The sequence below is a fragment of the Lolium rigidum genome, chromosome 7, assembly GCF_022539505.1.
Source record: "Lolium rigidum isolate FL_2022 chromosome 7, APGP_CSIRO_Lrig_0.1, whole genome shotgun sequence".
Taxonomy (NCBI): domain Eukaryota; kingdom Viridiplantae; phylum Streptophyta; class Magnoliopsida; order Poales; family Poaceae; genus Lolium; species Lolium rigidum.
Genome location: NC_061514.1, coordinates 81,717,969 through 81,745,815, shown reverse-complemented (window position 1 = coordinate 81,745,815; position 27,847 = coordinate 81,717,969). Strand labels below are relative to the sequence as shown.

The window sequence follows — 27,847 nt, the reverse complement described above, 5'->3', positions numbered from 1 at the left end:
TTCCTAATACTAGTAGTACAAGTTAACAGCAGCCAGGTGAACCGATCGGGGGGTAAATTAAATCCCTTTAAACCATCAATTTATTGAGAATTATTTATGTCACGCCCTTTTCATATTGTAATAGACAGATTAATTAGATAGTCAATTTACTTTGTATATGTATGAAGTGTGTGTCACGCCTTGAAGACGGGCCTATTCATGTAAGGCTAAAAGGGAACACATATTTACAGAGCTAAAACAGGAGGCACTTTATTTATTATTTTTGCTAGACAAGTAGTGCTACAAACAAGCATCTTTATTCGTTTTCCCTCCCATTGTACTAGTCCTACTCGTTGCCATTAAGTCCAAATGTGGTTAGCTTGTGCGGAAAAATTGCAAATAGCATGGGTGAGTATGAGGGCATACTCAACAAGTAGATACAACAAGAGAGAATAGATCATCAACGAATTAGCTGGAATGAAAAGAAATTAACAGTTTAATAATCGGAACAGTATTCACGAAAATGAATACAATAACAAAAGAAAATAATTTAGCCTAAAATGATAAGGAAATTATTGATATCAAATATGACAGCAAGCTTCCCAACTCGGGAGTCACAAAGGTGAAATTCCAAACTTTAATACTCTGCAGAGGGGTACTCTGGCGTCGACAGTCTCGGCCATCACCACAAAGGCACAAAAAGATCAGAGCTCTTTGTCCCACTAAGATCCAGACACCTTGATCTACTGATGATTGTCGCTCCTACGGATTTATCACCGACACATTCCCGAACAAGGGATGTTCTTCTTGGAGAACTCAGATGGTCCCATACCTAAATTGTGACCGGTACGACATGTTTATCGTCGTGACACCAATACCAAAAGATCAAGATATTCACAGGTTGATGATACAATCACTATCATGAGATCAATAAGATAACCTCAAGGCTCCACATGAGCTCCTGCCCATTACGTGATTCCAACAAGAATAAAAATATAATGTGTCTCTCTCCAACAACACGATGATCAAAATGAATAGTATCATGATGCATTAATATAGTCAACAGATAATCAACACTATGATCTATCATATAGCAGGAGAACAATATGATCAAGGAGGATTGAGGATCACAGAACAACGACGTAATCAACAGATAATTCATGGACATGGAGAGATATTGATGGAGTGAAATATGGTAGAATACTATTTGCAGGGATCAAGATCAGGAGAACGTCTACTTGCCTCGGTAGACAGAACATAATCCACGCTAATAATATATATTCCAATCGATCAACCGCGCCATATACGAGTATCTACATATAATTTAGGTTCTCCTTTGTGGGAAGACATGCATGGCTCAAAGCCTATGTGCATGCTTGCACAAAGAAAGTAGCTTAGATACTTCGGTACTAAATACTTCTATTTATCTCCATCAACACATACATTAGTAATGGAGGACATGCACAAATAATTCAGGTACTCTAGTCACTATGATAAAAAAAATTGCATGCAAAGATTAGCATTTAATATTAATACTAGAAATCTGCGAAATAAATTATGAGCCGGAAATCATCAGATGACCTTAATTATTAATAACCAGAAAGTTCGATTATCACAATGTGTCACTTGAATTTCTAGTAATGTGGCATATAAGCATTTATTTTAGTTATATTCTGGTGATAGATGTGCTAGATTCACTATGCTGTGTATAAATAGAGATCTTGAAGAATCTAATAATAGAAATGGTGGATTAGTTTCTAGCTAGCTCGAGAGGGGTATTCCATTGGATTAGCCGTATGCATACATCAGTATTTCGCGAAAGATAAGATCATGTTACCATATTTTATCATCCTTTTGGTTATAATTGTATACTTCTTTATAACTTATTTTTAGCATATATAATCTGAATAAATGTATTTTCTATTAAATATCAAAATATTTATTTTACCAGCATTTTTTCAATATTTTTGTATGGTTCGTTGTTATATAGTTGTTATGCATATTACTAAAAAGTATACTTGTCTTATACCTGTTTCAAATTGTACAAACATATTACATTTATTTTGTATTTTTAACAGTTGCATCAACCATATGGTGTATATGTATATGATGTAGCAATCGATAAACATGTAGTCTATGAAATATCTTAAGAGCGGATTTTGGTTAGATACGCATTTTATTGGAAACTTCTAGTGTATGCATTGAACCATTGGCATGAATCTTTACAAGTTTTTCATGTACAAATGTGTAATGGATTTAGTTACTGTATTATGAATAAATAAGAATAACATGCACACATTATGAATATACTATATTTAAATTCATCAATTATTGTGGGTTTAGTTTTAAGTTGTTGATGTGTGCATGTTTGCAAGTGCATGGATCCCACATGTGTGGTATTGGTAATTAATTACAATCTTTATGGACTAATATTTGCATTGAGTTATACATGGATGGTTTGTCCACTGGAAATCATTGAATATCATATGTTGGTTTCAAGGTTGAAGGATGAATGAAGTAGAAAATTAAGTAGTGATCAAGGTTTAACTTAAGGGGTGATCTCGACATAGGTCATGAGCGAGTAGAGACTATGGCAATTAAGTCTTGAAGATGAAGATTGGGTAAGCCTTCATGTATAAGAGGGCGGAGGGAGAAACGAGAGAAGAGCGAGTGATAGGATAGGTAGAGAGAGGTAGTCCAGTTCATATCCTGGCCGGCCGGTGTGTCTTCTCCCACGCCCCATCTCTCTTCCAATAACCCCTACCGCTTCTATTCCATCTTTATCGCCACGTAGATGCACAAGAAACGGGCAAAGGAAACGGAAAGGGCATGCTTGGTTTTAAATACCCAGCACAGCTATGCTCTGCTGATCAAATCTCTTTATGCCCGCACCCGCGGGCTTTCTTTTTCACATGACCAATGTTTTTGCATGTTTTCTTGAATTAGATTATAGACACCCATGACGAATCAGTCGTTCTTCGTGGCACTGCAGGTTCATGCCGCTGGACCAAGATCTCTACTTTCGTGGTTTCGCTGCTCGCGGAAAATGGCAGAGCTGCATATAGTTGTGTGACTGATGTTTGATTTGGAGCAGGCAGGGTGAGCAATGCACAGCTGAGATAAATATGGCTGGATTGTGAAGGGCTTATCGAAGGGGTTAATCAAGAAATTAAAGTGCAAGTGAAAGGAAGATCAATATGAATTGGTACGTCAGGAGGTAAAGCAAGTTTTGTTCTTTCTTAGAATTCGCATTCTTCCATTTAGCATGCAGCTTCTCATCTAGCAAACACATTCTAAAGGAGATGATGCCAATAAAAAGCAGCATGTTTCAGATCTTCTCCCGGCAGGAAGGTCTGCACTATGGCCGCAGTTGATTTAATCCCCAAACAACTACTTTATGTGCTTTCGTTTTATTTTTGATTTATGCACATGAATCAAGGATTAACATTCTATACTTACAGATTCATCTCATGTTGGGTTAAAGAATTAAAGAGTGAAATCATGATGTCAATTATTGCTTAATTTCCATTTTGGTGAGGTAATTATGCTAACTTGCCAACTTCCCAGCATGTGTCTTTTCCTTCCCTGCCTACTATCTCAAAGTTGCATTACAGATTAAAACATGTGATATAAATTGTTTTTATTTTATTTTTAGGATTATTTTTGTTTGTAAATGATCGATACGAGTTGCAATAATTCTGCGTTTAGATAGAAAAAAATATTTATTACAATTCATATCGCAATTCGCATAACAAATATTTCCTATATGATTGACACAGGTATCAATCGCAAGAAAGTCTATGTTGAAATAAAATATTTAGAGGGTACTGCTTGGATCAGATTTAGATGCCTCAGAGCACTGAATATTATTGGTACGATAACGTTTCAGAGCTCTCAAGAGCAGCAACAAGGGACCGGTTGAGCTGTGCTTATTTAAACTTGCTCACGAATTACCTTGGTCACATAACTGCGACCACGGATTTTAGCAAACTTTAGATATGTAATTATGCAAATCTTCAGCATTTTGGTTGTCTTCTATCAAACAACTGAGGACATGTTCTTATTTTGCTCAGTTTGTCACAAAAATTGTTGTGTTGGCACTTTTTTTTTGAAACGGAAGCAAAAGCTTTGCCTCTTCATTTATTAAGCAGAAGGTGCACGGTTTTTAGGAGAAAACCGGGCGAAAACCAACAACAACACAACAGTGTCAAGGCACACCCACAACCACCCACACTCCCGCGAGGGACACACCTAGCCATCCTGGCTACCAACAAAAGCTACACAAGAAGCTCAAATTGGCCTATGCCAAACAAATGGCTCTTCGACAAGAGACCAACAGCTCCTATTCTGAAGACGAGCCCCGGAGAGGAGATGAGCAAGACAGGCGCCGAATAGGACCTTCACCGGACCGCTCCTCGAAGGTCATCGTACACCGCTCAAGGGCAGCTTCGACTTCACAGCAAGAGGAGACCAGCACGAAGACATTCGGACACGCCGGAACGGAGCCGACTAACATGACCTTGCCGCAACCAGACCTTGGCCACCACCATCGTCGTTGCCTCACAAGCCTCCACTCGGAATACCCGCATCTCCGGTTGACCTTCTGCCAACCCAGATGCCTTGTGTGTACAGCCTGCCGGAGTGCGCGAAGGGAATCACCAACTTCAAGACGACGCCCTCAAGAGGGGAAACACGGAGAAACGACGCCGTCGTCCGATCCCTTAGGATCTAGGCTTTCACCCGAAGAAGTGAACCCGAGGGCAGCGAAGGTCGGAGAGCTCCACGACCGCCCCCCAAGGAGGATGGCGACATCCGCGGACGATCAGGCTTTCGCCCGGAGCAACCGAAACCTTCACCTCCTCACGCAGCCGGACAGCAAGATGGAGCACATCGCCGCCAGCCTGCACCCCGCTGAAAACACACCTCCAACGCAGTAGCAGCGCCACCGCTGCAAAGGAGCCACCGTCGAGATCCGGGAGCAGCCGCCCAGCACCGCTGGTGCCCCGGCCCGACCAGAAACAGGACCACGGGCGGAAGAGACACCGCGCACGCCGGGCAGAGCCCCACGGCCCGGGCGCCGCCGCCGCGACCAGCCTCCCTGGCAGCCACCCCGCCACCGGGAGAGTGCGCCGCCGCGCCGCAGCCCAGAGATGGCCCAGACCGGCCCGCACCAGGCCCTCGCAGCCCCCGCAGCAGCGCCGCGGCCACAGCCGAAGCCGACGCCCCCAGCCCGCGCTGACGCCTCCAGGACCTCCGCCGCACCCTCGCCCCACCGGTCGCGCGCAACAGCACCCGCCGACGGACCGCCGTGCCGCCCCACGCGACCCCCACAACTGTCGCCTAAACGCGCGCAGGAGAGGTGTCGGGGGCGCCCGCCAAGCCCTCCGTCTTCAGCGGCCAGGCGCCGCCACCGCCGCCGGCGGCAGCAGCGGCCAGGGGTGGCCAGGATCTGGGGCGGCTCTGCTAGGGTTTGGGGGTGCCTCCGGAGTCGCCCCGCGCGAGAGCGACCCGGGAGGATGGGAGCTGCTCTCTGTTGGCACTTGAGTGATATATAAACGATATTTCATCTTTCCAGTTTGCTGTCAACTCATAAATTATCTCGATTTTCAGGGATATACATTGTTGTGTTCACAAAGAGATATAACAGTGTGCATCCTATTATTGGCTTCACGACATATCCCTCCACTTTCGGTTAGATGTTTCTCTTTTCGTGTGGGTATCTTTTTAAATTGTCTATCATGCCGCAACGCGCGGGGTATTATCTAGTTTTTATAATACGCTGGTGCTATTTTTATGCCTAAAAGCTTTTCTCCTACTAGTGTTACTCTCCCCTATAGGCTACATCTAAGTCATTTCGATTGGTATCAGATCAAGTTTCTCCTTATCTAGGTTCCGTCGTTTAGAGAGTAAAAATGTTGAGTAGGAGTTAAGTGCATGATGCCACTTCTTATGTTATGGCACACTATGATATTTGAAAAGATCACATCCTTTGTTTTTTTGAACAGGGAAAGGGGTCAAAAAGACACCTAAGAAGCTGCATTGATAACATGTGGTGGGTACAAATTTGCATAGAGGCCCTTTACAACACTCGCTCTAAGAAACCTAGAATTTGAAGATAAGGCATCTAACCTTACAAAAAAAAACACCCTCGCACTAAAAAAAAATCAATCAGGTGCTTCAGAGTCTCCACCACCATGCTCGCCGGCAACCTCAAGGCGATGAACGCCGAAGTAGAAGATGGGATCTGAGCTCGCTACGGCCTCTACACCAGCGAGGAACCAACAACGCCGGCTACCGCGACACCTTCAGGGACAAACCACTTAAGGCGCGAGGAAGTCGAGCTCCGACGCATGGCTCCGACAAAGGCCTCCAAATCGGAGGTTGAAGATGAACCGCGGTGCAGGGTGCACCAAACGGCGCGGAGTGACCTCCATTGGCCCTGAATCACTTCGGCAAACACGTCCTCCGTGTATGAACTCCGCAGAGAAGCAGCTTCCGACCTGCAGAAAAGCTTGGGCAGGTCGCATATTCCCCTTCTTGCATCATGGAAGAACTCGAGATAGAGCTGCTCCACTTCCTCGCCACCACGGCCGGCCAAGGGGAGAGGCCAAGCCTCGAGCGCGATAGCTGCTCGCCGGCGTGCGCTGCCGAACGAGAAGCAGAGCTCCAAACCCCGACCTTATTGGCAGAGATCCCCAAGCCCAGCATGCCCGCCTGCGAGAGCTCTTCCCACCAGAGCACTTGAGCGAGAGTCACCAAGCCTAGGCCACGCCAGAGCCAGCCGAGTTGCTCCAACGACCTACTCCCAGACGGCACAAGGCACAGAACAAAAGCAAAAGAACTACCGCTACTTCTACTCGGAGGAGGAGCCAACCACCTAGTCCATCCCCTCGCAGCCAGCCAGGCCGCCGAAGAGAAGGAAGCACAGGGGCGGGCGGAGAGGTGCTGAAAACGACTCTCAACGAGAGAGGATAAGGTTGGAGTCCCCCCACATCCTTTGTTCCAAACATGGAATGATTTGTACACATGTTCGATGCAAGAAACCCAGCGTTCTTACGATTGTAGAAAAATCTTTGTGTATTCATTATTCATTGACTAAGTTAAAAATCGTTGTTTATCTAATGGGAAAATTTTGACCCTTTCGTCACACTATGATTTATTGAGACTATGATTCATACATGCACTAAACTAGCCTGCCTCCAACTAACAATCTCGTATTCGTACGTTCACGGTGTGACTATGATTTATTGACGTGGGTCCATGCTGTAGAAGTGGTCTGAGGTCACGTCCTTCAACCTGCTTACCCGCTACCCCTTGATGATGGTCTAGTCAGCTAGTATCGAACAAAGGCAGAGCGCCACCAACTGGAACAAGCATTGCCCGGTGGATCCATATCAGGGGTTTATAAATGGTCCAAAAGTCATCAAAAGATGCAAATAAACAAGAAAACTAACATCAAACAGACAAGAAACACAAATCACGCTGTAGTAAGATAGTGCATACCAAACATACCATCTCAGATTCAGATGAATTCTGGAAGATCTCAAATACTGGATGTTTAATACTAACATTTCATCAAGACACCAATAACAGTGAGTAATTCGCACAATATTTCAGGATAGGACATTGAAACATTGCTGATCAAAATCTCAACAGGTAGCACACCAAAGTGTTCTAAGCAGCAGCAACCTCCTTTTTCAGCTTGGCGAGCTCTTGTCTGATGGCTCCTCCCCTCTGTTCACGCAATAAATCCCAATATTAGTGGAATGGATAACAGTTGCATACAATTCAAGAGTGTATGTGCAAAAATCTCACCTTGATCTTGGCCAGCATGACCTTGAACCTGTCAAAGTCATTGAGTGAAGCCCTCCTCTTCTGGACAATCAGCTTCTTGCCCCATGAGCTGCTCTCCCACTTGTTCTTCACATCTGCAAACAGATACGATTCATTTAAACAGCGTCCAGTAACAGAATGTCTATATTAGAAAAATGGTTGAAGGATTGGTTCATTACCAGCTTCCTCCAGAGCCTTGATCAAAGTTGCCTTCTTAGGGATGCGCTTGATGTCAACCTTGATGTCAGTGAGCGAGAGCCGCTTGAAGTTCATCTGGCACCGGACCATGTCAGCTGCGTCCACAAGTGCCTGTTCTCACATAAAATAAAATACATTAAACACTTTTTAAGACCAAATAAAAGCAATAATGTACAAACATCTACTTTAGGTATTTCAACCATCAAGTTTAGTAATATCACAGCTTTAAAAGTAGATATGGCATACAAATCAACATTGAGAAAGCGGCCTATACTGATATATTTATTGGCAGCGCAACTGAAGAACTAAAGATTATCGACAACAAATCGTACTACAGCACCATCAAGATCCGATATTACAGTTAAAATGTTACAACATTTGAAACAAATTAGGAAACCAAAACCTCTAAAAAGGAACAACAAATAATTGAAATATGACAAACTAAAACTACGACTTACGTAACATCAGAAATATATAATAACACAAATAAGTTGTAACTATACAAACAATACAGAAAAAGAAACTGATAATTGCATCAGTGTCTCAAATTGCAAAGTATGTAGGCCGAATATGCTAAGAAACACTCCAACAGTACAAGAAAAGAGCTATGGAGCTATCATCAGGTGAAAAATACCTAACCTAAGAAGACATCAGCGATCATTGCAGATCACATCAAGCTAAAATGCAGGAGCTATCCATAAATGATTGGCAGGAACTTAAATGATGGATGCACAGAAAACTGGGTAGTTTATTCACAAGGAAAACAACAATCAACGTCCTTTCTAATTTCATACAGATATTAATCTAGGTAGATATGGAGACAAAGTTCAAGATTGTTCAATGCAAGAATTAAACGAGTTAGTGGACAATGACCATTGTTTAAACCAATGCTGACTTGAAAGTGAGCAGCGAAGGGCAGACAAACGTCAACAAGAACAGTCAATATCTTATATAGGGAGTCAGTTGCTAGTCATCTATGCAAGCCAACTGAAGGAACTCTAAAAGGCTAACCACAACCAAGCTGTTAACTACATAGCAACACAAGTTTTGCCAGCTATAAACTAGCAGAAAACATCAACATTTTCGCGTCAAGACTACTAACAAGCGCAGCTACGACTCTACTCAAACCAACAGAAAGCCTTCTAAGCGTACATCCTGAACAGCTAGAATCTACAGACTCAGCACATGGAGAAGAAAACGGTCACAAAACCAACGCGCGATCTAAGCTTATATACCGCTGCAACGAAACCTCAGCCGAAACAGATCGAGAGTGGCCATAGGGAGTGGGCAAGAAGATCAAGCTCACCCTGTTCTGGTCGACGACGTCGACGATGACGACGAGCCGGCCGTAGTCCTTGCCGTAGTTCACAAGGGCCACCCGCCCGATCTCCACATACCTGTTGAACGGCTGCAGAAGCACGACAACAAGTCAATCACCGCCATTAACCAACACGGCCAAGACAACGGAGAGAAGAAGAGCCCTCGGCGTGAGGGGACCGACGCACGTCCGTACCATTTTGCGGCGGCGGCGGCGGCGGCGAAGAGAAGCTGGAGCGAGCGAGTCGGGGAGGTCGGGGGCGGCTAGACGGTGGAGGGTTTAGATGTGCCAGATCTATATAGCCAACGCGAGCCGACGGATCTTGCGGTGTGGACTTCTGGTCGTCCGATCTAGGTTACGATGGTTGGGAAGGTTTCTGGGGCGTTCTGGTCTGGGCTTTTGGAGCACTGCCTGAGGATATTGGGCTCCTTTTGTATGGACTCTACTTCGAATGGGCTAAGCTAAATAGAGCTCCTGTGAATGGGCTACAATAGGAATCAACTAGATGGGCCAGTCATTCATGTTGGACCTACAACCCCAAAGTGGTGAACTACTAGGGCAAAACCGGGAGCGCCTATACAGCGCTTTAAGCGGCACGGGGCGGTAGCACCGCTTCAACCGCTGGCTGATGGGCCAGGCCCATGTACGCAAACATGGCTGTCATGCAATCCACCAACAAACTCGAAAATTTGAACAAAATTCAAAATCAAACAAATTCAAAACGGAACAATTTGAGAACAATGAATTTAAATACCGAACAAAATTCTGATCTGAACAAATTTCGGATTTGAACAAATTTCAAATTTGAACAAATTTTGAATTTGAGCAAACTTTGAATTTGAACAAAAATTAAATTTGAACAAATTTCGAATTTAAACAAATTTATAAGTATGAACATTTTTTTAATCTGAACAAAAAACAAATCTGAACAAATTTAGAAATCAACAAAACCAGCAAAAACCAAAAAGAAATAAACCAGAAACCAAAAAAAACATGGAAAAACCCAGCAAAAATCGGAAATCAAAGAAAAAACCGTACATGTAGGCTCAAAAAGAAGTTAACGGGCCAGGCCCATAAGGAGCGGGGGGTATGCGGAGCGCGCGTTCGCTCCCGCAATGAGCGATGTATAGGAATCGCCGGCAAAACCTATACACCGAGTGGTGGCTACCGGCCACCGCGCAGCCCCTGGTTGGGTTTGGGCCAGATCCATTTGTTTCTGTTTAGCCTGTAGTAGTTTGGTTTTTTCTTTTTCTTTTCTTTTTTCTGGTTCCTTTTTCTGTTTTTCTTTTCTGTTTTCTGTTTTCGGTTTTGTTTATATTTTTTGATTCGAAAATTTTAATTTTTAAAAATTGAGAAAATTGAGAAAATGTTTAAATTAAAAAATTTTCAAATTTGAAAATAGTTCAAATCTAAAAACCGTGCAAATTTGAAAACCGTTCAAATTTGAAATCTGTTCAAAATATTTCAAATGCGAAAATATTGAAATTTAAAAAATGTTCAGATTCTAAATTTGTTCAAATTTTTAGAAAGTTTAGATTCAAAATTTGTTCATATTCAGCAAAACATAAATGAAACAGTAGAAGAAAAAAGAAAGAAAAGGAGAGAAAAGTTACTGGGCCGGCCCAGTACTCCCGCCTAGGGTGTGCGGTGAGTCCACTAGCACCAACCAGCTCGGTGCATAGCATCTCCCACTACTAGTTGAATGCCCGTGCGTTGCTACGATATATTTAAAAATATCAATAGACTAATCAAATAAACTATTCACTAACTGTTTTAATTCGGGAATATGGGTTAAACATGATTGTGCATGGTTTTCCTTGTACATGTTAGTTGGCGAGGAAAGTTCCATGAAAAAAAATTGGTATCAGTGCCTGCTAGCATGGTATCCATGTCCATGCTTCGTTGCTTAGCATCCTTTCACATATGGCGTGGATTGTAAGTTGTAACCCTTAAAAGGAAAAGAGGAAGACGCTAATATACATGCTAAAATGTTTAATCGCATCATAATTTTTAAGTTCATGAAATTTCAAGGTGTCTTATAGTGCATACCAAGTAGTGCATACCAATATGAATAATACTGGCATCTCAATACAAGCATATTGTCCTAGCTGATTAAAATATCATACATTCTACATGCATGTATATCAATGGATTAATGAAGCTTCTAAAGAACAGTATAATGTTGAAATCTAAGGAGCATTTACCACACATCATGCACTCACTAATTAAAATTTTAGGCCATCGTTTATTTTTGTATGGTGCTAGTAATTACAACATTAGATAATGGTCACATTGAAATTTTGAATACAAAATGCGAGATAGTGTAGCTAAGTCGTAGTTAAGCAGCTGAAAATGGTTAACGTGTGGCGTAATTAGGGTTGAAAATGAAACGAAAACGGATGGAAACATGCTTTATCGTTTTTGTTTCCCTCTACCTTGTCGGAATTGAAAATGGAATCGGAAACCCCGTAAACGAATATGAAAACGGAAATCATCGGATATGAATACAGAACGGATACGTTACGAAAACAGATATTTGCTACAACATAATGCGGCATAATACCTTGATTTCTAGACCGAAAAACACACATAAATAAAAAGACAATAAGACAAGATATATCACTTAACTTCGACAAGCGGCAATTCAACATAAAGCAACACACATAGTTTAACGACTGCATGCACACATAGTTATACAAAGTGGTTAGGGTTAGAGTAATTAGTGGACTTGATACGTGGCCAAGCCCAGTTTCATGTGTAAATGTAGGCCTACTAAATACACGGGCCTCTCTAGGTTATATTTCCGGAAACTTTTCGTATTTATTTTTCCGGAATTTTCTCTGCCGTTTCCCTTTCCGTCGGAAAGGGCTCCCTCGTTTTCTTTTTCGTTTTCATGTATGATTTTGCCGTTTCCGTTTCTTTTCCTCCAAATGCCACTTCCCTTTCCGTATTTGTTCCTCCATTTCCTTTTTCTTCGGAAATGGCCGGAAAGTTTCCCTTTCATTTCAACCCTAGCCGTAATGGAGTAGCAGCAAAAGCATCATCAAAATAATGACTCAGTTAACATATGTTGAGATACTTAGCCAAAACGATGGAAAGTAAAAAAATAAGGATAGTTTCCTGAGTGACTTTCTAGATGGAAGATTTACACACAAGGAATACACAAGAAAATATGAGAACTACGGAAGAAAGATATTTTTTTCTTTTTTTGATGAAGGGAATATCGTAACAACGCGATACCCTAGTCGCATTACAGATGCATATAACCAAAAAGGAAGAAAAATTAAAATAAAATAAAAGTCCCGCTACGGTGATCTATTCCTTGTAACAACAACACCACCACCAACAAGACAACACCAGAAGTCCAGCTCCTCCAAAGACGACGCCTCCAAGAAGAAAATAGTGCACACGCGCCGTCATCTCCCGATAAAAGATCTTAGGGTTTCACCCTGAAGAAAGTCTTCACTCAGAAAACAATGTCTTCAACAAGGTTATTGTCAGGCACAATCAATTAAGGTCAGACCTTAGATTTTTCACTTTGAAAGGTAAGACTTTGAACTTCACCTGTACCCCCCCCCCCTATATGATGCCTCTACTCCAAGTCATAAATCACAAAAGCAATTCCTCGTCGCCAATATATGTGAAATCAAACACACTGATCATAAAATGAAATAATAAAGGTATAATGTGAGACTGAGAGCACGCTATATGATCCACAACGCTGAACAAAAAATTGCCACAACATTATTAAAAAAATTGATATTTTTCAGTGGTAAGAGAAACATATGAAACAGTAGCTACACTACAACCAAAAATTTCAAAACTCATGTTAAAATAACAATAACATGGTCTTTCACCTAAGCTCTTGCAGACTGTGCTTCCCATGATTTGAATGGCAGGCTAAGGTTGTGTTCCCATTCTTGATTAATCTAAGTCTAAAGAGAGTAAAAAATAAGGTATGATTTACATGTCGATGAACCAAAAGAACATATTTATAAATTAGAAAGGCAACATATTAACAGGGCAGAATAATTAGAATGTTATCACCTAAGGCTTTATCTATGAACGGAATAATAATCTACATCTCTATTACTCGTATAAATGATCATGGATATTCAACTCTAGATCTAAAAAACCTTAATTCACAGCTATGCTAAGATATTTGTGGGACTGGTTCTAATAAGATTTTTTTTAAATCCATTAAAATTAAACTAAACATGTAGACACAAAAAGGGAATCAAAACCTTTGGTGCCTCATCGAGGCTACCTACAAGATCGATTTGAATGTTAGTTTGATAGCGCAAAAAACACAAATTCACCCAATATTTAGATGCCAAACAGTGAAGCACATGAGAATGCATACATGCCTGCATCAAGTCATGCATCCCACTTCCCACACCAAAGAGAGGAACTAAATCAGCTAAATAATGCTCTTATGGAAAAGCACTATTTCTTTACGCCAACATTCACTATTACCTACGGAAATGGTAACAGAAAAATATACCATCCTCCTTTTAGAAATTTATAGTTTCTTTTAAGAATAGTCGTAATGGAACCAAAGGATTGGGAAAAAATGTATCATCAACAACCTTTTTAAATAAATGCAAACAAAGAATCATACAAAAACATAAATAACTTAACCATGTCGCATGTCTAATAAAGTCCAAGTGATTTTCTCATATTGTAAAAAAACATCACTACATCAGCAGTAAGTTGAAATATTTGCACCAACAAAAAAAATTGTCTAATTCATTAACACGTATTAAATTGGAGAACAAACCATATCATCCTCTAAAATATTCAGGTTAATTGGAGGGCACCTAAAATACCAAGGCCCATCAGCAACCGTTTTGATGTGTCCGATATGACTAAATTAATGTGTATATAACTTGAATACACATCTGATGTAAGCCAAAATATCTATGCCGACCATCAAAGAAGCTAATCTTGTTCGCATAATCACTTGAGAGGACAAAGCACATCAACTTGTTATTCTTCATAGGTCGTTCTTCTCTAGCTCATAAACTTGGAAACTGAAAGTGCAAGTGCAGACTCCACAAGCAATTGGATCATAACTCAAAACCACTTCAGTTTGGAGCGGTATCAATAGTAGGGAAGATGCGCATAGCTAGCTAGTAAAAAAAATGGTAACGTCGACTAATACCAGAGAAGTAAGTTTATTTCCTTTCTCGTTATAGGATGTGTAACCATAAGTACCAGACTTGTAGTAAGTTTGAATAAGCGGATTGCCGTGAGATATATAGAAAACCCAATATAAACTGGCACATTGTACTTACGTATTTGAATTGAGAGTCCCAATAGTTTCTTTTATAATGTATACGTTTTCTTCCAATTAAATCTTCAGCCAATGATGAATCCAGACTCCCATGTACAGACTCCCATGCATGTAGGCACTTTTGTTGAATCTACAAGGAAAAAGGAAATAAAAAAATCTGATTATAATTGGTTATCTTCATATTACAATGTACGATAAGACAGTCAATTGAATTTGCCTCTATCTATTTGCACACATCGCCGAATTGAATTTGCCCCAATCAATATAAGCACACAAAATAACAACATGTGATTGGAGATAATTTCATTGTTATAGCCAACAGTATGAACCAGGTAGATCTTCACCATCACCGTTCCACCAGAAGCCTGATCAATAAGCAACTACAAGGGCATGATCCAAGATTGAAAGAACCGACGGGGATACACTCGTGAGAGAACTTGGACGACTTGGTGGCGGAGGAATATGCGCGGTAGTGAGAAGAAGAAGACGAAGTGACGAACCTCATTTCTGGCGGCAGGTGCTGGTAACCTCGCCGTAGTTCATTGCAAAATAGGGGCTTTCTGTAATGGCGGCGGCGTCAGATCAAAATGAAGGTGGGAAGTGGAGGGGCGCAGCAGCGGCCAAGTGCGTGACGATCTCCCGCCCCATGGCGGCGAGGTGTAGACGGACCGTGTGGCCGGTGGCGGAGATCATCGTGACGTATGTCGTGGCGGCGCAACGAACCGATGGCGTCTCGTCGATGCAGCGGGCGCCGTGGTCGTAGGGCCTCGATATACGGCCACCTCAACCTGCTTGTTCTAGCCCCGCTCACGGCATATCCGTCTAGATTGACCTCGAGATCGCAAGGTCTTCTCCTTTGTTCATTCATTGTTGGGGTCCTCCGCTCGCCGCCGCACATCATGATGGAGGGCGCCATGGAGGTGTTGTAGTCTTGTAAATCTGCCGTCCAATCTGATTCAAGGGCTCTCGTTCCTCTGCTCTCAATTCTTATTAATTGGAAAAAACTCGTTGATGCTGGTAATGCCGCCGAAGACGGTGGTCCTTTGGCTCCTCAAGCCGGCCGGCCGGCCGGCAAGCTCAATTGACGGCGCAACTGCGCAGCTGAAATCGACGCGCACTATAATGGCGCCGTGGGAGGTCGTTCCCGCCCGCCTCCTGGACGAGTCGAAGAACAAAGTGCAGGCTACCGAATCTGTAGCAGTTTTTTGATCGATGTTGAGTAATATGGTACCCGATTGAAGAACTGAAGAAAGCATTTGCAGCTCATGGATCGAGCATGAATTTCTCCACGCTAATTAGGCAGGAAGATTTATTTTCCATGCGACTATGTTCCAGCGAACAATGGTAGAAGCTGGGTTTTTAGGAACGTACAATAACGGCGTATCCTTGACGATGTTCTGCACCACTCCTGTAGGGTTGTAGCTCTACTACGAGGCTAGCAAGCTCCCAGTATCCAGCGTCGTCGCGTGGGTGCAGAGTTTTTTTCAGTCAACTAGTACAAATGCCCGTGCGTTGCAACGAGTCCTCAAATTTTATTTGTCAATACACATATATAATTTATAACTCAATATGAAAATTTAAAATAATCAGGAGATCATAATGTGCTACAAAATGATAATACCGAACCCAATAAAAGATATCAGTGTAGTGCATCTGCATGGTTTCATGTTCTAGGTCTTCTTGTTACTATTCGGCGGTAAGTTTCACACCTGTATTTTGGACCGTTATAACTGAACGAATACTTCTTTTCTGATTAGTCCAAACAATACTTTAATATTCATGAATATAATAACACATGTCTTTGGAATCCTACTTGTCATCAATCAAATTGTTTTTTTTTTTTACATTTTACCTATGTGTGGTTTAATAAGCTACTTAAATAAGTTGTATGGCCTAACGGTGTAAGTCGTGTGCATGCAATCGCACAATCCACAAACAAGCGACATCTGTTTAAATATTAGTTATGTAATTATTTTCATGTTTCACTCTTTTTTAGCTCGAATGCAATAAACATTGTCTTGAAATATGGCATATGAATTTGACAAATAGTACTCCCTCCAATCCAAATTAATTGACTCCACTTAAACGAAATAAAGTCAATTAATTTAGATCCAAGAGTAGTAATAAGTAGTAGGTAGAGCTTTTTTTTGCAATCATAATTTCGTACGGAATAAGTATCCTATTACTAAGTAAAGACATGTTCAAAAATATTAAGAAATCTCGTCCTATATTTCGTCAAGTTTAACATCCACACACCACATAGTCATTACGCAATTTGTATGATGCAATTTGTTGAGAAAATGATGATTTTTCAAAATAATCAATTAAAAATAGTCATGAAAAAGATATTAGAAGATTTTAAATATAAAAGCAAGCATAATGTTTAAAATCCTAATATAATTCTAATGCTATCTGGATCAAAGAAAATCTAACATTTATCTCATTGCCTACTGAAAGAGCGCCATCTCCGAAAACTCGTAACTCAACCCAGGCTGGTCTGCTCCCTTTATTTGTGTGGTGGAGATTACTCTGCGTGTATTCAATGCAAGTTGTTCTGTATTTGTGTGGAGGAAATAACACTAAGGGACTTTCCATCCCACAATCTTTCTCTCTCTTACTCACATAATCATCCTTCTCATTTACCAACAACAAATTAGCTTAGCTTCACCTCTACTGTCGGTAGAGGCATCACACAGTATCTCTCTTACTCACATAATCATCCTTCTCCTTTACCAACAGCTACTTAGCTCGGCTTCACCTCTATTGTCGTTCCGCCATTACATAGACACCAACTGAATGGTCCGACCAATATCAACGCTTGACCAACTACAATCAGTAAATCAAATTGTGATATCACGAAGAAATAAAGATCGCACTCCCAACTACGAAGAAACATAACAATCATCTTGTTCCTGCATTTCACACAATTAATTTTGACAATATTAGACGGATTATATAGCTTCTTCCTTCTATAATTTGCACAGCCATGCCATTAGTTTTCTAAACACATGGCAATGGATTTGAATAGGTATTTGATGTCTGTATAGCTAGAGATGCAACTTCCATTTCGCCTGCAACATACGGAGTTGGACTAAAAATAAAGAGGTACATAAACTTGACTTGCCTGCAACACTGCAAAATAACAACATAACTCATATCTTTTCAGGATTGAGGGTAAATAACCAATGGTTCCAAAAAAAAGATTATTTGACAATTAATGTGTTCTCTTTTGGAAGCACTGATCGTGTTACAATGATTTTCGACAAGAACATGAACATCGCAAGACTCGAGAATCACTTAACTTCAAAACTCACATGCCAATTTCTAATAAAAATGGAACGACAACAATTGAATGGTGAACTTTGGTCCCCAAACAATATGAACTACCAGTACTTTCCCCAATAATTTTTAGAAACAATATGAACTGTAGTCGTCCTAAACATTGCAACTTAAGTGTTAGCAACAAAGTTAAAGGGAAGTCTCAGTAATTATTAATTTATCACCCACATCATCAAACTTGTAGTGAATTCCTGACTATCTGATCATAAAACGAATTTGTAGTGCCATGAGATCACCGAAGAAAATATTTTAACCGTGCAAATATGTGCTATTTATTGGTCGGAAAAAACAAATTGCAGAACATGGCATCATACTCTTGGTAAAAAGGAAAATACAAACTACAAAAGTTCTTGCACCCGGAGAGCCAAATGTGCTTCATGTCTGATGGAACTCAATAGCCAGCAAAAATTATTAACACAGATACATTATTCATGGAGAACAAAGGACAATTTTCAATAAATATGGTGGCCTTGGTTATCGAGTTAGCACCTTATACTACTATGAAACTTATGTGTGAGCACAATACTCTACATTGTGTACGCACCCAATGGAATGCAACAAGGCATCAATAGTGGTTACAGTATTAACAAATAACTAACTCTGGGTACTTAAGAGAGATTATAACACAATAACGGAAAATCATCATACACTAACTCAGATTTCAATTGGAAAAAGAAAAGTAGCATACCATTATAAATATATTCCAGAGGGCGAAGGATCTGGTAGAGAAAGAATTGATGGTCCTTTGTGGTAATGTCAGATTGACATTGCATTGGTGGGGTCTGTATCCATCGGCTCAAAGAAAACATTAATATCCTTTAAGTACCTCCTTTATGGAGGTAGCATTATATATAGATGATCCCAATTATATCAGGATGTCTAAATAGCCATAGTAATATAATCTCACCGAGGATCCATGCAGCATCAAATAAGTCTCACAGATATTGTGCATATTCTTGATTGCAACATTATCGCTAGTATATTGGTCAATATCTGAACAAACGGCACTATAACTTCCCTTTGTTGATGACTTCCTAAATTTTGTATCTGTTAGCATCGTGAAAAAGTTCATCTCCGATGAACCCTGAGAAAAGTACAGGAAAAGGCTTATGTAATTTAAGGCTTCCAAAAGGTAAACAATTTTAGAAGTAACACTGGAATTGCCAAACATTTTTACAATTTTCAGTATAGCAACAACTCACAGCATAAAATTTCAGAAGTAACACTGGAAAAGGCAGTGCATAGTAGACAGGGAAATATATTATACACGCACATAGTGTCTAGCTATACAGTAATACCCCACTAAATATAATCAGGGGTGGCCTCTCTTTTGCATAAGTACAGCTGAAAAAATCTGCAAGGATGAGAAATCTAACCCACCTCCCAGCAAGGATCTGCTCAAAATGATAACAATGATATGACGCAGGATTAACTGGTGGCTTGACCAAACAAAAGACCATCAAAAGATTCGGTAGTAGCATACATAATGCTATGGCGGTTCGAACTTTCATATTTCAGATATATTAGAACATTTTTATAAGGTTGCAAGGATGTAGACAGGTTGCAAAGATTATTGCAGAGTATCTAATAGTGTAGAGGGTGCTGAGTGCAAAATAGTGCTTGTAGCCCAAAAGATTATAGATAGTGTGGTCATCAGGAAGGCTGATAGCAGATAATAGGTTTTTGTCCTTCTGAGCTCCACTTAGAATAGGCATCCACGAATATGTTCCCCGCATTTTTTCTGAGCATCTACATGAGGCAAATAATCACAAAAACGAAATATGTTCAATATCAAAAGTAGGTACACAGACATCATGAACTAGAGCACTATGTACAGAAACTGGACTATCAAATTGGGTGTACCTACTGGACTCATGAGGCTAATTCCAGGCCGGCCTCCATGGCAGGGTGGGAAAGGAGCTCTGGACGAGGGGTTGTCTGACACACTTGGAGTGCCATCAAAACTTCTGTTTTATCATTCTCCAGTCTCCATCTTGTCTCCTGACTTGTGGTTTGTTCGATGATGATCATAGTTAAATATGCCTCATAACCTTCAGTTATTTCATATGGAAATAATCAAACTACCATTGCCTGTAAACTAAAGGAAAAGTTATTGAAATATAAACTACAGTAAAAGTTGGTTACAACAATGATTCTATGGTCCGGAAGGATATAAACTACAGTAAAAGTTGGTAAGTGTCAAAAATAATATAAATCAAAACTAAGACCAAACAGGAGCAGGGGAATAGTCAAGAAAATAAATGAAATATATAAAATACTACTATCCAATTGAAAAACAGAGATAGGCGTCGAAAAATTACCCGCTGTTTCTTATCCCTGTCGTTCTTTTTCGCTCCTCTCCACAACGCCTCTCTTTCTCGGAAGTAACAATTAGGACTTATCTCAGCAGATTTTCAGTAAACAATAGTAAGTTCTTAAGCTGATACACTTTGAGAATGAAGGATACACAAAATTGCACCATAAAATTTCTTCTTGGTTTTATATGGCTGCCATCTTACCAAGTATGAAAAGAGCACAAACCTGAAGCAGCATTGCATCCATTCACCGTCTCCACGGCCTCCCTACACCGCACCCTGACGGTATCGCCAACAATGATGCGGACTCTGACAGCGTCCTTCAAGGCCTGGCTTATATCCTTGCTCTACTACTCCTGGTACCTTGGTTGGATCTTGGCATTCATAATCATTTGCAGAAGCAGAAATATTGAGTGATTGTTCATTGCCATGTACTAATGAAGCTGCTCAAGAAGATGATTGTTGAGTTCATAGGAAACATAGAACTTGCCCATTGCAAGTGAGGTTGATCCAGAGCTGTAGGCTCTTCTTCATGCCAGCATCTTCGATTGCTCGATGTCGCAGCCTTCCGTCATCCACTGATAAAGAAGATTTTGCAATGTTAAATGGGCCAAGTGAAGGCTGGTTTCATTGTGATTATAAGTAGACAGTAGACCATACCTGGACAAGAGCTAAAGCATTTCAGTGAACACCTGCAGGCAACTGGACAGGATGCATGCAGGGCAGGGCAGGATAGAACATAAAGAAGAGTATGTGTGGGCCGTGCCTCGTTGGGCTCCAACATGAGTATCGTCGCCGCGGTGTGGTCCGTGCGGGGCACCGTGGCGGTGCTGCTGATCGTGTACGGGTTGGGGAATCCGCGTCGGTGAAAGGATGATGTTGAGATCGGTGCTGACCTAGCTGCTCCAGGGCATGTACGCCGTGGACCATGCGCGCCACCGTGCTCCTCTTTGCCGCCACACCCGTTGTAGCCGTCCGCCACCGGCTCGAGGCCGACGTTCGCCCCGTCCCACGCCACGCTCGGTGTTCCCAAACGCGTGCCAGGGCGGCGTGGGCCACGCCCATGCAGCCGCTCGATTAGCTCCTCATCGCCACGAACGTCGTGGCCGCCCTAGCTTTCTTTTCCATCGCGTGCATCGGCGGATCCAATGCAGGGAGCTCAAGCGACCGGCGCCGCCCAGACCTGGCCCCTGTCCTCCGCGACCCGCGACTGCACGAGAAAGGGAGGGCCGGCCTCCTTTTCCGCGCTACTGTAGGAACGAGCCGAGAAAGTCGACGCTGGAGGCCTCGTGGTCTGACGGGTGGCGCCGAGCCGACAAAATCCGCAATATCCAATTTTAACCCTCACCGCCATGCCTCCCCTAGAATGTACATAAACCAGTGGCAGTTTCGACATAAATATTGAGCAAAAACCTTTTTTTAGAATGAAAGCTCCCTCTGAAACTAACACAACAAGGTTCTTAGATAAGAATATGTGGCTAGCATTCTTAAGAGATGAGTTCTTAGATAATACATGATAGCAAATGTTAAATAGCATAATGCATGATAAAGAGTAAAGGGTGAATTTACAAATAGCTTGCTGCAACTAAAGCTCAATATAGTTCCTGTAATTAGTCGCTAGTTATTACATTCTACATAGTTTTTCATGCTCAACACAGATGCGGTTAAATTCGATCTCCATCTCTTGCAATCAAGTGAAAGAAACATATTTTTCATCATGAAAGAAACACTTGGCTTCTATAAGAGGTTATCTATTATCTCAAAAACAAAATAAATTAATTTTTGATGAGAATGACATAGATTGCCACTTGTTTGTCCTGGACAAGATCAGACATATTTTGAAGGGATTGATATTTTCCATTACCATAGCCAGAAGAATTTCCATCAGAGTTGCTTAAACAGTGGATCTAATCAAGAATGGGACGTAATGGACAAGATTTGGACGGAGAGATCATCATAACGGAGATCTGGACTGAGAGATCAAAATTTGTCCATACCTCTCATGCTCTGCAGGTGGCAGCCATGTGGAGTAACTTGAATTTTTTTGCATCAATTAGTAACAGTTAAGGTGGATGACCTCACGTCTCGTCCAATAACCGAAACCAGCTTGAATTCCATCTTCCATATCCAGAAGGCATGCTTCAATTCGTCTGCATCTAGTGACCTAAATTCTTCCATATCCACAATCAGAATGCATGGCAAATCGCAGATTAGAGGGATAGAGAGGAGGTGGAGGGGAGGGTTGGATCGATCTCGGCCTCCATGACCAGATTGCCTCCGTACTGCTGCTCTTTCTCGCGGTTTGTGGAGGGCGTCCCCCCTCGCGGATCCCTTCCTGCCCCCAAACCAACGCAGAACCGAGCACGTGAGGACGAATCGGGGAGGAGGGATGGAAGGGGACCTGGTCGAGGGAAGGGCTAGAGGCGAGCGAGTGGAGGTAGGACACCATGTCGAAGAGGGCGAGAGGGACAAATCACCGTTGTCCTTCGCCAGCAGACCCGCGTTGGCCTTCGTTGTCGACGGATCGAGCACCATGCTCAAAGATCTTGAGGGGCGGAGGAGTCCGAGCTACGTATTGTGGGCGGCGTCGTCCTGTGCTTGTATGGTCGGCGTCCGCGCTAGACTTGACGGGCTCCGGTGACGGCGAAGCTCGATACATTAGCTGGGGTCGGCCTACGCTATGACGACCAGCGGCCGCGCTGGAGGTGAGGGGCGCCGGCGATGATCGAGAGGGGGATGGTGGGCGGCATCGGCATCGGGGACGGTGGGCGGTGTATTTTCGGAAATGGCGGCGATCATGGCGCAGCGCGGGGATCCCGCTTTTGAGGTCAACGACCAGCAACAAGGTGGTGCAAGGGAGCGGCGGCGGCGCTTGCGGACGAGAGAGGGAGAGAAGGTGGGGGAGCGGCGCACGGGAGATGGAGGAAATCGACTCGGGGAGAGAATTGTGGGGTCTGGTCCACTTGTCGGCGTGTTCGGGAGAGGTGGAGCGACCAAAAGGACGACCAAAAACTAAACGTATTGTGGATGGCAGAATAAGGAACCACTTTAGTCTTTTTAAGTAAGTAGAGAAGTAGAGATAGAGATAGAGATAGAGATAAAAAAAGAGGAAGGACTAAGAGCATCTCCAACAGACGCTCTAAATTGCGGCCGCGCTAAAAAAACCGTCGATTTAGCGCGCCGAAGGCAAGAAAACAGCGCTCCAATAGATGCTGTAAAACGGAGCGCGCGGAATTTTTTTTTTAGCGCAGGCGCTATCTTGTGCGGCAAATATACCGCCCAGGTTGCAGCGCGCTGCAAAGTCCAATTCACGCGCGACGCTCCAACCGTCGTGAAATTTCACTCGCGCGGACGGAGGCGCCGCTGGTTGGCGTGGATGTGCCGCCATGGCTTGGTCTGCCCCCGCCTAGCCTTGCTTCGATGGCATGAACTCCGCTGGCCGCCGCGCCCCGGAGCTCCGCCTCGCCCTGCACCAGCTCGACGACGGCGAGGGTTGCCCGCACCTGCCTTGCTCCCTGCGCGCCCGCCGCCTCGCCCTGCCGGAGCTCCGTCTCGCCCTGCTCCAGCTCGACGATGGCGAGGGCTGCCTGCACCTCGCCTTGCTCCCCGCGCGCCCGCCGCCTCGCCCTGCCGGAGCTCCGCCTCCCCTGCTCCAGCTCGACTACGGCGAGGGCTGCCCGCACCTCGTCTTGCTCCCCGTGCGCCCGCCGCCTCGCCCTGCTCCAGCTCGATGGCGAGGACGGGACATCAGCGCCGATGATGCCGCACAGCTAGCTACCTAGCTATACCTTGCAACATCGTCGATTTGATTTCTTGCAACAGCACAGCGGCGGGTAGTACCGTCTCGATTTGATCTGTTGCAACAGCGTCGGGAGCGGTTCCAGTAGATCAGCTAGCTTCCTTGAGGTTGATCTCACGATTGATTTGTTCTGATTTGTTCTTGTGAAGAGGGCAGGTGCGCTTGTACTGGAATCGCACGGATTTAGAAATTGTGTTGATTTTCAGTCTATTTGTTTGGTCCTGTTTGATCTTCTTTTGATACATATATGTGGAAAAAGATGTTTTTGGCGCTGTATTTTAACGCGCCTGGTAAAGCGCTGCGCGACGCGCGCTGCAAAATACAGCATCCGGTGAAGCTGTCGCCTGCGTCGCGCTCTAAAAATGAATACACCGCGCTGCAAACCAATTTTACAGCGTCAAATTTTAGAGCCTCTGTTGGAGATGCTCTAAGGAGGACCTTTGGATCAGAGTTGACGGCATATTTACATGGCTAGAACACGTATACAGTAACAACACAACTGTAGAGGATCCAAACCCGGCACGGGAAGGGGTGGAGGTTGCCTGGATGGAAGGAGATTAACTGTAATCATTTTCTTAGTTTTTAAGGAAAACATGGAAGGAAATAATGATATGATAGAGTAGTAAGGGATTAGGAAAGCAATAATCTCTTCGGATCTGACAATTAGGGAGCAATGTTGTACGGGAAGGAAAGCAATGATTTTGCTTTAATCTAGCGGTGGAGATCTCAATCTCTTTCACCAAACGCGTTGTATGACCTACGACCAACTTCAATATAATATGGTGAACTACATGCCTCCTTTTTTTCGATAAAGGAATATATTAATATCAAAAGATACCAATTACACCCAGCCTCTGCAACAACGCATCACCCTAATGGCACTACGGATGCACACAACCAAAAAAAGGAAAAGAAAACTAAGAAACAAAAGTCCCGCTACAGCATCTCGGGCCTAACAACAACAATACATCCACCGCCAAGACAACACCTGAAATACAGATTCTCCAAAAACGACGCCTCCAAGAAGGGAACAGTGCTCTAACACCGTCGTCGCTCGATCAAAGATCTTAGGTTTTCACCCTGAAGATAGTCCCCGCTCTCAAAACAATGCCTCCAACAAGGCCATTGCCAGGCACAACCAGTTAAGGCCAGTCCTTGGGTTTTCACCCTGAAAGGTAGGACTCTGAACTTCACTTGTGTTGTCGCCCCCACTTTCATACCGCAGCTGTGAAGCCCGGAACACCAAGCAAGTCCCTCAACAGCGCGGAGACTTGAACCACCCTTAGCTAGTCCTCCCCTCCGGCCTTCATGAAATTCTCTTCTTCTGACTTTCATCATGGATCCATAGTCACTTGATGTCAACACAGAAAAAGAGCTTCGCGCCGCTCCCTCCAGAACCAATCGGTCGGAATAAAAGCTTGGGTGCGCACGACAGAATACCACCGATCCAGCAAACTCCAGGCAAAAGCACTGTTACATTCGCCGGCGGAGCCTTCCAGAACTCAACACTCCGGCCAGATCACGAGTCCAGGCCTCTGGTAGGTCCTCCTCTTCACGCAAGAGAGGCCCTAGGACCGCCGCCTTTATTCAGGTCGGACCCCCTCGTCGGCGACCACCCAGGGCTGGCCACTCCAACCCTCCACCGGCGACACCCTCGCCGACTTCCAAGCTCCTCCATCTCTCCGCTGGATGGCGGTGATAGATCAATAGATCCACCACCACCAACCGCAGGCCGATCCTCTCCGGCGAAGAAGAGGGTCACCTCCACCGTCGAACCCAAGGCTGATGTCCCGGGCGTCCCCGTACCGCGGGAGAAGCCCAAGATCTTCGCCCCTCACCGGCGAGAGGCGGAGGGAAAGGCGCAAACCGCCACCACCAGCCACCACCGCCAGCATGCCGCCGATGGGAGGCGGGGAGGTCGCAGCCCGCAGCTGTCGTCCCTGGGAGTGCCGCCGCCGCCCCTCCATCCTCGTCCGACCGCCGCCGCCCCGGGAGGCGGGAGGGCCGCCGCCGCGCGTGAGACTCCATGGCCGCCGTTCCCGACACGTCACGAGGGAAGGCCCCCGCCGCCGCCACGCCCCGAGATCTTTGCCCCGGCGGCGCTGCCGGTGGTGGCGGCGGCGGGAGGATTGGGAGGCGGGGTGTGGCGGCTAGGGTTGGGGGTTGGGAGCGGGAGGGAGGAAGCCTCTAGATCGTAGTAGACACCGTGGAAATCTGAACAATCATGCCTCCTACAATTGGAGAATCTGCAAATACTCTCTATTTTTCAATATGTAAAAGAGATTTCTATTTCCGCGCCCCTCCTTCATTAGTTCTACTCACTTTTTCTCAGCCTCTTAATACTCTGCATTTTTCAACGTAAAATGTGATTATTTGTCCGTGCTAACTTTTTGATGGTGTATTGTCAGGTATATTTTTCTCATGCTAGGCATGTTATTATTAGTAATCCATCATTTTTGACTCACCCTGGTGTGTTTTCTACTTAAAATAGTAACTACTTGTCTGCTATTTTTCTCTATCCAAAAGACATCTGATTAAAACTTAGGACCTATGTCATGCAATATTTGAACTTGATTGCAGATTCTACACAAGAGGTAATATATTTCTATTTAGAAAATATATCATATCAAATGTTGATTTTATAGGAACCTGAAATACATGAATATGTATAAAAGTTTAATACACCACAGGAATAATTGTGGATCATAGTCTTTGCTATTGAGGGGGCATTAGTGGTATTTGTTGTCAAAAGTCATATTCCCCATATCCGATTACATATAGACATGTAGACGCGTGCCCAACATAACCTGGTAACATCCAAGCTTTAAGAAATAAGAAAGTGAAGGAAAAAATGAGTGTCCGGTAGGCACAAACCTGATGGAGGAGTTCATACAAATGGTGGCCTGATCTTCACATCATATGATCGAGTCAATGAGGATAACTAGATGTAAGCATCTGGGATAACTAGGTTTTGCTTCCAAGGTTGGATGCGACATGTTGGTTGGGGAAGACGATCCAAACAATCGCAAATGAACCAAAGGTATTAGATCACCATGGGAAACTTCCAGATGAATAATGTTACTAGTCCATTCTTCAAACAAAACCTTCAATGACATATCAGCTGCCTTGCTTGAGAAAGGGTGTTACTAAAATAGAGATGAATCTAAATGCTTCTTGATTGAGTAAAAAAGGGGACATTATAGCATGTAGGTTGCGGAAGACGGTGCAAAACAACCGCAACCTTACAACACAAATTAGGGAAACTACAATTTCCTTCATTCATATCCTAATGAACTCCCAAGAGCAATGGTGGTAGTGAGTAATCACACTACAAGAAAAGTTGCCATGGCCGACGAAGTTGAAGTCGCGCCGTGGTTGCTGGTGTACTGATGACCCACAAGTATAGGGGGTGTATCGTAGTATCTTCGATAAGTAAGAATGTCGATCCCAACGAGGAGCAGAAGGTGTTGGCAGCAGTTTCGATGAAGGATTCACTATAAATGCTCACAAACAAGTATTCAAGGAGTTTTGATGTAACAGATGAATAAAGTACGAGTAAGTAAAATGCGAGAGAAATAATTGCAGCGAGTGGCCCAATCCTTTTTAGCACAAAGGACAAGCCGGTTTGTTTACTTATAATGACCAAACGTTCTTGAGGACACACGGGAATTTTAGTCTAGTGCTTTCGCTTCATGTAGCTAAATAATCTTCATTGTTTTGATAAGTGTTGTGTGGGTGAACCTATGCTAATGCACCGCCCTTCCTAGGAC

The 27,847-nt window shown here is 43.3% G+C and overlaps 1 protein-coding gene and 1 long non-coding RNA gene across 2 annotated transcripts; both read right to left on the bottom strand.

Moving 5' to 3' along the window:
- Nucleotides 1-7,479: 7,479 nt before the first annotated feature.
- Nucleotides 7,480-9,599, bottom strand: LOC124675086 (60S ribosomal protein L14-1-like). Its single transcript, XM_047211157.1, has 5 exons — nt 9,524-9,599; nt 9,317-9,418; nt 7,992-8,121; nt 7,795-7,907; nt 7,480-7,713 (listed from the first exon to the last, which is right to left on the bottom strand). Exons 1-5 carry the CDS (start codon nt 9,524-9,526, stop codon nt 7,654-7,656), a joined length of 408 nt encoding a protein of 135 aa, XP_047067113.1. The 5' UTR covers nt 9,527-9,599; the 3' UTR covers nt 7,480-7,653.
- A 10,052-nt stretch (nt 9,600-19,651) lies between these two features.
- Nucleotides 19,652-20,346, bottom strand: LOC124669256. The gene is made up of 3 exons (XR_006992091.1): nt 20,285-20,346; nt 19,827-20,061; nt 19,652-19,712 (listed from the first exon to the last, which is right to left on the bottom strand). It is a non-coding gene; the product is annotated as an uncharacterized LOC124669256 (long non-coding RNA).
- Between the last annotated feature and the right edge of the window lie 7,501 nt (nt 20,347-27,847).

Bases quoted from the DNA above. Each gene is read 5' to 3' on its own strand.
- LOC124675086 (XM_047211157.1), bottom strand. The intron at 8,122-9,316 runs GTGAGCTTGATC...ATGTGAGAACAG, and splicing joins ACGTCGTCGACCAGAACAGG to GCACTTGTGGACGCAGCTGA. The intron at 7,714-7,794 runs GTGAGATTTTTG...TTGCGTGAACAG, and splicing joins TCATGCTGGCCAAGATCAAG to AGGGGAGGAGCCATCAGACA.